The following is a 12,466-nucleotide window of genomic DNA, read 5'->3' as shown; positions in this document are numbered from 1 at the left end:
CTCAGTCTATAGAATTCAGTCTTCAACTTTTATATAAAAAAATATGATTTTACATATTTGCTAAAACTGTCAGCAGTTTGAGACAGATAATCTGTGACGATGTCCTCCACCTCCTCCCTGAGCTACTACTGCCTTTTGAAGAAATGCACCGCTTCCGATTCGTCCCAAATTAAAAACAACCAATCAGAGCCTGGAGGAGGGCCTTGGCGCTGTCAATCAAACTCATGTACATGCTGCTAAATGTGCTAATGGCCTAGAAACAACTCACCGTTACAGGAAAACCATCGGTGGTCCTGCTACCTAGCCTAGCATTCACAACACGCTCCGCCAGCTAGTAGAGAGCAAGAGGGGAGCTGGGAAGGGGGTGATTGACAGCAATAAGACCCGCCTCCTGGGTCTGATTGGTTGTTTCTAGTTAGCACTGAGAGAAGTCAGAGGAGCTCAATTTTTTTTTTTTTCACAGGTTACCTGTCTCATGCCAAACTGTCACAACATATAGTGACAGTTTCAACACATATAGTGTATGTAAAAATATACATTTGTTTTTTTTTTTTAAGTTACATACTGCAGCTTTAAAGTCAACAGTCAAAAGCTAAAAACACATTCAGTGCTGCCGTGGCCATCTGATGTGACTGTGTGCACGTTGCTCTGTGTCCTTGTGGAACCAGCGCCTCTTACCCGAGAGAAGAGGTGAGGCTGCGGGCTGCTGCTGCTGCCGCTGCGAGGGGACTCCAGGGGCGAGGGAGGGCAGGGGGACGAGGGGGAGGACGGAGACGGAGACAGGGAGAGGGCCCGCTGAGAAGACGGGGACATGCTGAGGTCCATGGCTGGAGGGGTGAAGCAGCAGGCGGGTCGCTCCTGAGAAGACTGGGAATCTGGATGGGAAAGTTTAGAGGTTGAAAAAGATGGCAGCTTGTCATGTTTTATGTTAGACTATACAGCATGGGGCTTTATAATCACATTTACACTAAGTGGTTCCTGCGCGTGCTTTAACTGACCTCTGACGTTTAAGTGTTTCAGCTTTAAATTCTGTTTTTGTTTTTTTGTCGTTTTTCTTTCTCACCTCAGCTGACTTTGACTAGTCAGACTAGTTAGATAGAATTTCGTTAAACTTTTCAAATTTTTTTTCCCAGCCTGTAACTGTTAGCAGATTTATTCATGCTGTTGTTTGACTTTAAATGTATCAATACTTCCAGACAATCAATATCCCATCGAGCCAAACTGAACAATGACGAAGAATATTTTTAAACAATTTTACACACCAAAAATAAATGCATTATCTTTGTAATCTTTATGCTTTATTTAAGGCGATATCAGTATCATAAGTCTTAAAAGTCTTTAACTCCTGACTGCCTGAATTCAATTCCAGTTACATAAAAACAAAATGTGTTTTGGTTGTTGAGCCAATACTAAATTAAGTAGAGATTGTTCATTTGAATGTAGCATTTAGTTCTAGTGAATAAATAGAAAAATGAGGAAAATCCTCTGATATTCTGGCACAGAATAAAATGCACTGCTTTACAAAATACAGAACACATGCGCATATTCAACACTTGGGGGCGCCATATCTCCATAGATTTGCACATACATAAAAGTAATAGAAGATTTCTTCATGATTAAACTGACAGTTAAATTCTATAATTTTATCTGGAGTTTGTGTAACCCCCATTTTCTGATGCTGCCCTGGGCAACTTCCCAAGTGGCTAACGCAGTCATTCGGTACATTACAAATATGCATTTAAACAGACTGAAAGCACCTTTTGAAAATAACCTTCAAGCAGGTATTAAACACACTTTTCATTAAGTCCACATTTCTATATTAACTTGATTGTATTTTTTTATTGGTCTGATGTAAAACTCTTATCAGAAGTGACATGTTTTTATTAGCTGTAGCCAGAAAATCCTTATAATTAACAGAAATAAAAGCTTGAAGACATCAGTCTGTGCGCAATCTACATGATGTGTTTCACTTAGTGAATTTAGTAACTGAAACAAAGGAACTTTTTCAATAACATTAATGCGTCGCTATTTCACAAACCACCACTATTTACTATGCTCATTTGCAAAACAAGTCATAATTTGGCATAACTTCAATCACTAGATGTCAGGAAAATGTTTTTAGTACGATCCTTGGTTTGTGTATAATATGCATCAACAGGCTTTAGTTGGCATTAAAATCCAAAGTGATATAGGACTTGTCAGTAGGGTTAATACTTAAATGTTAACAAGTCGGAGCTTGTTCTCAGAAGTCGCTTTGAGTCACTTAGATTCTCATAAGCTCAGACTTTTAATCCATCTTCAGACATGTTGGAATTTAGTACTTTAAAATCACATTAACATATTTTTTTTTTCCTTTTGTGTTGTTGAGATAACACTCCCTATGGGAAAAAATTACTTTCACAACAGTTCCTTATTTCATGACTCACCACATATTTCTTTTGATGATCGGAAGGAGTTCCTTTTTTTTCTTGAACTATAGAACTGATTCACGTGGCCCTTCTTTTTTTAAACTATTTATGGTTCCATCTGTTTTTGACCGGAGCACAAACAGCTTGGATGCACATGTGGGGACTTAGTTACGCAAACAAGAAGCACCTGACCGCAATGTGGAGCTGCATAGACCTGCAGCCTTTTTTGTTCACAAAAGTAAACGAATGAATTGTTTAATTATAGCGTAATTTAAAGAACAAATTAAAAAGCAATGTGTCTCTTGCTAAATGTGTTTGATAGCATAGTGAAAAGGCTCAAGTACATTATCTGCCATACTTGAATATCATGCTGCATATGTCTTTCCAATTCTGAACACTAGATAAGAGAAAGTGACCACATATTATCATATTAAACGTATTAATATTTTATGGATATGAATAAAGCTTCCGCAGTATCGATCAAATTCATTACATTGTTTAAATACATTGAATAACGCTGAAAAAATGATGCTTTAATACATAATGAAGAAAAGTTATTTCACAGTACTATTGGTGATAAATAACCTAAAGTTTATATAAATAGATATATATTAACTTTATGTCTGCCCCAGTAAGAATATTAACATTAATCAAAAATATAACCTTACATCCTTATTTAATAAGGATTAATTCCACATAAAATACTTATAGAAATATCTACACAATCTTTTTTTTCTTTTTTTTTCAGCCTTACATTGTGTTCACATGTCACAGCTGCCATTTGACAAAGTTTTTCCACTTCTTCCTAATTAGCTCGAAAACGACACTTCTCTCCGACGTAACAAAAACCATTCTCCGATTCGGTTTCCACCTCTGCCCCCGGTGCAATCTGGACGTGCCTCAGTGCTTAGTGGGAAGCCTGGTTTGGAGACAAACATATGATTCTGTCTGCAGTTTTCTTTGGGCCTGCTTCACGTCGGTGTCACGCTCGACTCGTTAGAGCCGACACTTCCAAATCTGCTGACAATCCACCTCTGTGTGAGGACAGAGAGGAGCAAACTTCTATTGGATTTGCAATATTAGGTTACCGGAGAAGTGAGAACAGAGAACCGGTTTTGTTAAAGACTCACTGTGACACCGGGCGTCATCAATGCCACGCGGGCGCCTGACTTGACCCAATCTGTCTATTAACTGAGCTTGTAGAGCTTCAGGCGTCCTGGTTGGTTACCTGGTGAGGAGGGCGGCGATGGGAAGGTGGTGCACTGCAGGCGTGGCCGTGAGGCGTGGATAGGAGCACAGATCGATGAGGGACAGGACCTCTTTCCAAACTTCACAGGACCGCCTGTTCGTCCAGAGGGAAGCTTCAGGTCCAGCGGCTCGTCCAGAGAAAGCATGGCTGCTGAAGACTGGTGCCCTGAGACGGGAAAATCAGGGGCTCGTTTTACAAAGCACTCAACACAAAACAAAGGTAAGTAAATCCTCAGCGAGAAACACTTTGAAATACTTTCAGCTGAGGCATAAACAACATGGTGGTGTTTGAACCTTGTTTTGATATTTTAACGTTTGCGGCCTTGTTTTCCTCCACATCTGTATCACATGTGTGTCAACTGGTTAGTCTTCCACGTTAAGGACATTTTAAAATCACTTTTCTGTCTGCAACAATGGATTTCAGATCTCATAATGTGCAGCAGCAGCTGCGTTTCCATTGACCACATGATTGTCCAATTTGACATTTCAAAAATAAATTTGACTAGTGGAAACACGGCAATTTCGAAAAAGTTTTTTCAATAAAAATTTTGGCACTGAGACGTATCAAAGTCGGTTTATTTCACAGAACTGCACTGGAAACGCTTTTTTTCGCATTAGACGAGTCACGTGATCGACAACTGGATGTTGAAGACGACAAGAAGTGGTTTTGAGGTCGATGGTAGGAATCTGGTTGCAGCTGTTTGTATCTGGGATCTTGCTCTTTTAGTCACAAACCATATCTCATGAACATAGACTAGGGTCAGAAAATAGGCAGAACGGAGCAAACCCTCACTCCATCTGTCCATCATCAAAGGAGGGAACCCTTTGGTAGCCCACACCATCCTACACCCCATGAACAAGACACTACAATACATGGCCTACTAACTGAGGTTGAGACGAACTTCCCAGCAGCAAGGAGCAGTCCCCCTTTTTCCCAGTTGATCACAACAGCCTCATCCCTCCTCAAGTACTGCTGCACACCATCTTAGGGCACCCTGAAGGTCACGACTTAAAGATCCCAACAGAACTACTTCATCTGCAAATGGCTCATTTTAAACCTTGAGGTTACCAGATACCCTCCTCTCCATGGCAAGTGTTGAGATCCTGTCTATAAACACCACAAACAGGATTTGGGCATAAGCTCGAGTTTATATCACGAATGCAGCCACAGAATTTGCCTTGCTTAGACAAAGACCTGATAGTCCTTAAAGGCATCCCCCCTTATGCCCCGTACTACCACAGCCTCCCCACTAATACCTTGGGGGGACAGGGTCGAAGGCCTTCTCCAGAACCACAAAGTGCATGTGGACCGGAGAGCTGAGCTCCGGTGACGCCGTCGGCATTTTTGCAAGAGATAATTATCTTGTCCACTGTTCCGAGGCAGGGATGAAAACCGCTCTCCATCTCTTGAATTTAAGGTTCAGCAGACGGTCAGAGCCTCGTTTCGACTGCCATAAAGGAGTCGTCTCTAAGGAGAGTCCGGGTGGGATGGGGTACCATGGCCTTTAGACACATTCCTGGTCCAACACACCTCAATCAAACTATTTATTTATTATCACAACCTCATTTCCCAGGGGTCTTTACAAGTGGGACCCACTTGTTATTGGAACACAATCTCCTACCCCCTTTCCTACAGACTGGTACCACAGGAATGGTCTGCGTCCTCTCTGACATTCGAGAGGTGTCTCAACCACTTCTGAGGTCCTGCCATCAATAGTTTAATTGGCCAACCTAAAAAGCAATAAGTTATAATTGCAGTTTACTAGTTTGTATTTGTGAGCAAACAGAGCTCAAACTCAAAGATTAAACTCACAGCATCAGATTGTTGCTATGGTAACAAAACAATTTAACTATGAATATTGTTCTTTGAACATTTACAAAGTAAACTTTCCAGATCCATAAAATCTTACATTTAAATGTTAAACAATTAAAAAAAATTAATTTATGTATACTGAAACCATTAAATCAAATTTAGCAGCACTTTTATCTCAATAAACAAATGTTACATTTATGTATCTGTGTTCTGTGTTAAAATATCAGCCTTTATGGGGCCCCTGAAGTCCTGGGGGGCCTTATGGAGCTGCTGACTTAACTTAGATTAAACAGAAGTGCAAATAATTGATATTCATTTTAATTGTGTTTTTTTATTTGCTGTTTTTAAGACTAGTTGTGGGTTTAAATAACGTTTCACTGGCGATGTCTTCCCGTAACTTATAATCACCAAGTAATATTTTTACATTTCCTGTCTACTTAACATCTTTAAATACAAAAACACGGTGGACAGCCTCGGCGCCCCGACCACCGGGCTTAGCAAGTTTTCTGGGGGAAAACCTGGAGTGTCCTTCTCCACATCCTATATATATTCCTCCGATGACAGAGATTTTGCTTCTGACATTCTGGCCACCCAACACCCGAGTCCCTCGGATTCAACCCGATGCTAAAGCTTCCTTCCTCAGCCCGACAGCCATGTTAACACAGAAACCCGTAAAACACAGGCAAATGAACTTACACGGCTTCCAAAAACATTTTACCTTCCAAATAAAGGGAGTTTAATTGTGTAAATGTTGACATCCCACAGATTTTCTCCTTCTCCTTCCAGATCTGAAGGTTTAAGTGTGAGTGTTGACTTTTATCCGAGGTCAGCCTCTCATTCAACAGGATGAGGAAAATCTGATTCATAGGTCAAGTCATATGTCTGGTGAGCAGCTCTCAAAACAACTTCATTCTCACACTCAGGGATGTTGGCCAATCACAGGGCTAGTTGTGTCAGATTTGTGCTAAAAGGGATAAGTCACATCTAAACAGGGATGTTTAGAGAACAAATGATTTATTTAGCATAGTGTTTAAAGTAAACATGCTTTCTTGATATACAACAAAGTATGTCTTTTCTTTACTATGAAGAATGTACAGTTCTGATATGGGCGACGTGGGCAACCACCCAGGGCGGCATGAGCGCCGCCCGAGCCCCTTTGTGCTTCACCAAACTAGGTATAAAAAAAAAAACCAGAAAAACAGAAAGTAAATAAATTCTTTATAACTACTTGTAAACTCAAAAAGCTCACTAAGACAATTTTGTGTTTATTAGAACCACAAAAGTAAACAGTTCACAGTTTGCAGCTTCTACATGTCTTTAACTCTCCTGGAATATAAATGTGGGAGGCAAAAATATGTATGCAAAAAACAAAAAGTACATGCACATGAATTATACAATTAATCCAAAGGTTACAAAGCATTTACAGCGTAAATGACTACAAAAGAGTCATTTATAAAGAAAGAACCTGTACTCTTTGTTAATGCCACACAGCTCATTACTCTAACCTAATGAGGTTAGAGTAAGTTTCTCAAACTTCTGAGAAAGGTTTGAGTTCCTCTAGTGACGCATCACAGAAAAACACATCTGTCTCTAAGTTTCTGAGGGAAAACCTCGTGATAGTTATCGTGATATTAAACTGTTGCTCTGCGTTTCTGCGGTCAGCCCTTAAGTGGCTCGACAAGATTTCGCAGTCGTGTTTTCATTTCTTAAGGTTGAACCCTGCGACTGAGGCATGAGCCAATCAAAACGATCTCTCGGTCCATGACTCATGGCTGCGCTCTTGTCAAACAGAGTGACTCAAGATTCGGATATTGGCTTCAAAGCGAAAGCGTCACGGGGGAGAAGCCAAAAACGGGACGAAGCCGTGGTAAGGTGGAAAAATCTTGCAGGAGAGTAAAAATGGTTAGCAGCTGCTGGAAAAGCTGACAGCACTGATGGGTTTAATCGTTACAATTTTACATCCTGGTGATAGTTCCCCTGTTAATCCTGTTAGCGGCCATCAGTCGCATGCATGGAGGAGAAGATGCACTCTGCGCTTTACTTCATGTAATCGAGTTGCACGAACGGTGCAACATCTAATCTTTTGCCTGTTTAAAATGCATCATGAAGCTGGAGCCTCCCCAGATTGTATAGGGGCAGTAGTGTGTATTGTCCATTAACATAGTGGCATTTTATAGCACAATCAAGTAACTGTGTTCAGTTGCTATAAAAATGCTCTATATGTCAAATATGATAAAAGAAATTTGATGTTGTGACTTTAATGCTGTGAAATTGGGTCTCTGTCCCTTTAAAAACTCCTCCTCTTTCTGAAACCCCACCTTCAGGCAGTCATCACTACATCGCTCCTCTATTAACCCTTTAGCAGCATTTCAATGGAAGCAGCTCATATAATGAGCTCAGCTGATGCTCTCTTCCACCAGGCGGTTGCTAATTGCTGCTGGCTAGTCTGAAGGAGCTGAGTGGGCAGAAGCTCAGCTTGGAAACTGGAGCTTCGTTGTCGAAGGCGACTCTTGGTCCAACCAGGCGTTTCGCACAGTTGAATGGTTGCTACGGGAGATTAACGGGTTTCTCAAACATGCGTGAAAGAAGGCATAACACTGCCCCTTTAAAACTTTTATACTTTTAACTCTGTGGTCATTTCTCCTTTAAGGCGTCGAGATGAATTAGTTAAACGGTTTTATTGAACACTTCTGGTTGTCGTAAAGTCATATTGTTACCATAACAGTACCGGCAGTGATTGCTTTGGCTGAACAACATATCGACAATATATTGTTATTGCAGTAGCAGTGTTAAGAACATGTCCAAGGACATTGGCCTGTTTGGAACCTAATATTCACCACCTTTTATATTTAGTGGGTCTTAAATTTGCTTCTGTCCCAACTCTCTGATCTGCCTCTTGTCATTTATGCAGGGTCTCTGCACAGCTTTCGTGGAGAAATTCCAGACTTTTCCAGACCCAGTTTTCCAGAGATTATATTGGAGAGAGGGAAAAGAGTTTTGCCTTTACGTTCTTTAGTTGTGCAGACTGACGTTTCTAAAAATGTATGGAGGATTGAAAACACATGGAACATGGACGTAATCCGTCTCTCGACCAATCGGCACCAGCCTGAAAAAATGGAAAATGGATGGATGTCGTGATAAGACTCAAAGTCACAAAATATCCCCGGGAAGGAGATTTTTACTCATTTTGAGAGTTTGAGAGATATGGGGTAAGTTCAACCTACACATAAAAAAACAACATGTTTTATTTTAATGTTAGCGACTTCCCCTATAATTTGGATTCAACTGAATTTTCCTTCAGGATGAAATCTCTAGGAAAACATAATCGGAAGCTGCAGAACACTGGAATTCATTCACCCTCAGAGTTTCTATATAATCTCTCCCATGCCACAAAGCAGGTGAGTGATTTATGAATCCTTGAAATTAAAAAAAAAATCCTCATTAGGGTTAGAAGTAACCATAGAGAGAGGATACTGCTAAAGGAATCTCTCTCCCAGGTTTTTTATCTAATCGAGGGCAGCATTTTTCCCTCCCTCACACTTTGCAACACTCTTGCAAGCGGTAGACTGAGCATTCAAGCTGGTACAATCACAAGAAACAGCCCAGGGGAGATTAAAGATTCTTGGCCGTTACTTTTTATGGGGGGAAATGTTTAAGGTGGCACTCACATTTCAAAATGTTCCTCCTCTGAACTAAACCTACTCCAGAGCGTATTACGTTTTCAGGACAAAATGTTACGACGATGGCACCGTTTAAGAAGAAAACTGACTTTGTGATTCTTCAAAAACTGGAAGTTGACCTGCGTTTAAACCCCCATCGGCCCTCATATTTTCTATTAGATGAAGAGGAAAGCTACAACAAAACGCAGCTCTAAAGAGAGAGAGAAAAAAAACTCATTAGTCCACCATTGCTCACATTGTTGACTAATGCAGCCCAGTCCGCCATGCCAACTTTAGATTACACTCAGATGTTTATTCCAAATTCCATCCTGGAACGTCACAATAAGACCAACGAGGCAAAGCAGAGGAGCGACAATCCAGCCTTTCTAAAATGCAAAGAAGCAAAGTCAGAATTTGAGCCGTTATTGCTTTGCTTTTTCTTCAAAATTTGCCAGCAAATCTGTCTTGGAAACTTTTTTTTTTTTTTTTTTTTTTTTTACTTTTACTTGAAACCCTGCACCCCAAGTGGAAAAGTTTCAGCAGCCATCTGTTTTTTCTGGACACAAGTTTTTCAGCCTCTTAAATGGCGCCAGACACCTATGTTTGAACGTAGGTTGGTTTTTTTTTTGCGACACAGCTGCTAAACCTCGACTGGGTGTCCCGCTGCACGGCTCGCTAATGACAGCTGGCAGCAACGACATTCATGATTTACTTTTTTTTTATATACTGGCTGGATTCGAACCAGCAACCTCCCAGCCACATGCGCGCCTCCTCCCTCGGGCTCCCAGAAACTCACTGTCGCCACAAATTCTTCCGCAATCACTGACACAATCCCCCGGCAGAATATAAGGCAGAGGCTAAACCACAATGAAGTCAGTGTTTAGGGTCCCGGCTGCTGTCTTTGCCAACTTCTTCACCGCACTGGTTTCTCGTTCCGCTGCAACCTCGCTGACTTTTCTTATGCGCACACTCGCATACGGACTGCTGCTTGGGAGCACCGTTGCGGCACGCACATACGCCGTCGTAACCTTCGCCACCTGCGTCCAGACACGCACGCCCACCAGAGTCACGCTACGCCGGAAAGACTCTCAGCAATGCCTAAACCTCTAACCTCCAGCAGCTTTCCCCCTCAAAGACCTGCAACATGTCTAACAACTTCCATCCCTAGCAGAGCACAGACTGTGACTACGAGAAAACTTGCATTTAAGAATACTGCATTTGGTCCTGCAAATGTGTGCTCTCAAACTCTAAGGCCTGCAAAACGTTTAGGTGAGCACATCTCTAGAAACCTCCGCAAGGTTAGCTTTGAGACACCATAAAGCACATGAGCCTTTTTCTCATGAACTCCTACACAGTTAAAACATCCATGACATGTCACACTTAATGGAGTCCTCAGGTACAACACACACACTCATCAGGCTTTCCTCCTCTCACAGGAAACATTTGCTTCTACGGTCGCCCTGGTCTGGCCTCTCCCTCCCTGTAATTTTTTTCTACTCCCTCCTCTCTTGTCTTCCCTCCCTCTAACTCCTTCCTGTGGTTTTCCTCTCCCAATTCACCAGCAGAGCATACCTCTCCTGTTCCCCGCTCCTCCCACTCCTCTCTCCCCCCTGCCCTCCCCTTGCCTCTTTCACATACTTTATTCTCCAGTGCATTTTTAACTCCCTTCTTTCATTCCTTTCCAGTTTCTTGGATCATATGTGTGTTTGCAGCTTTGCCTATTGCTTTATGTACATAGCGCCGCATGTAAAGTTTTATAAGTGAAACTTAATACGTTCTGTTAGAACTCTATAAAAGTGCGGGACGAAAATGGTCAAGATTCCTTGATGTGCCAAGCAAAGAAGGGTTGAGGGAGATTGGGATCAACGACAGCTCGTCAAGTCGTTCAAAAAAAAGTCAATGTTCAATTTTTAGAAGTGATGTTCTTTGATCTTTCCAGTGCAAGTCCTTTTAAGGAATTTCAGAATGTCCCTGCAACTGCAAGGATCACAGAGGGAGGCGTGGGGCCTGTGTTTCTGTGATCTGAAGGCATAAAGAGGCAAGAAGAAAGAGGGCATTTACAAAGGTCCGAAGTGTCCGCACGAGACTTTGAAATTGGATACCTGCTTGAAGAGTACTGGGCACAAACAAAAGGACTAAATGAGTGGTAATGGGCAGAATCACAATGGGAGTCGTGAAGGGGGGGCAGTCTGCTCAAACCACAGAGTGAGGAGAAATAGAGTGAAAACATAATTCAAGCAAGGCATAACTTTTGGAAGCCAGCAGACAGACTAGGGAAGTGGTGTGTTATTTCTTGCGTGAGATATTGTAACCCAGTGAATATAATTTCTGAATGAGTAAGACTAGAGGGTTTTCGTTTTTTTATGGAACAAGTACCATCATGTCAAGTCCAGGTAATCCAGTCATTTTAAAACTGATTGGCTGCATGACTTGCCATTTTTTCAGTTTGTTGTGTTAAGCATCCATCCATCCACCCACCCATCCACCCATCCATCCATCGCCTCCCTAATGACACTTTCCAATCACTCATTCTGGGGTATTCCAAGATGTTCTCTGTTCAGAAACAGCATATAATCTCTCGAGAAAGCTCCAGGCCCTGCCCATGAGTCTTCTTATTAGTTGATCTCGCATGGAAAACCTCCAGGGGTCGACGTCCAGGACTCATTCCGATCAAATACCCAAACTACCTTAGCTGACTCTCTTTGAAGCCGAGTTTTTCTCTGATCTCATCCCTGGCCATCGTACAGAGGAAGCTCGGTTCAGCCACTTGTATCCAAGATCATTCAGCTATAATCCATATCCCACAACATGGGCTGGTAAAAACAGAGCTTTGCTCTGATTCACCTGTGTTTCTCAGTGCTGCATTTGAAGCCCTGATCCTTCAGTTGATCTCTGGCTCCATGCTATCGGTAACAAGACACTAAGACACCTGAATGTCTCCATTTGACTCAAACACTCGACATTGACTTTTAGGAAGCAGTCTACCATTTGTCTTGTTAAGAACTATTGCCTCTGATGGTCAATCTTTAATTGGTGGAAGGCTGCAGTTGAATTATCCACCAAAGCATAGATTGTTTTCCACTTCTGCAAGATTTTTCACAAACCATTTCCAGGGTAGGGAAAGATTTTCCCCAGGGTATTATAATTGAGGGGCCTGCTTGGAAAACCTCCTTTAGAGAAGCAGATGTCCAGACCACCTGACTTCTCACCCCTCATCTCTATAACTGAATATGGCCACCATTCAGAGGAAGATCGTTTCAGCTGCCAGTCATTCATTCTTTATGTTATGACCCATATTTCATATTCATAGGTGAGGGTTGGAACCAAAGCAGATTAGT

General features: G+C 41.8%; 1 protein-coding gene across 1 annotated transcript in view; it reads right to left on the bottom strand.

The window, feature by feature from the left end:
* Positions 1-12,466, bottom strand: part of LOC114145650 (zinc finger protein GLIS2-like) — a 39,693-nt gene that overhangs the window by 8,406 nt on the left and 18,821 nt on the right. Inside the window, exons 2-3 of the mRNA XM_028019309.1 lie at positions 3,637-3,822; positions 679-875 (exon numbers count right to left, since the gene is read on the bottom strand). Of these exons, the coding sequence (XP_027875110.1) occupies positions 679-875; positions 3,637-3,802 (363 nt within the window). The 5' untranslated portion in view covers positions 3,803-3,822. The remainder of the gene's footprint in view (positions 1-678; positions 876-3,636; positions 3,823-12,466) is intronic.

This window comes from Xiphophorus couchianus, chromosome 5, assembly GCF_001444195.1.
Source record: "Xiphophorus couchianus chromosome 5, X_couchianus-1.0, whole genome shotgun sequence".
NCBI lineage: Eukaryota > Metazoa > Chordata > Actinopteri > Cyprinodontiformes > Poeciliidae > Xiphophorus > Xiphophorus couchianus.
Note: the sequence above shows the minus strand (reverse complement) of the source record. Positions and strands in the feature narration are given on the sequence as shown.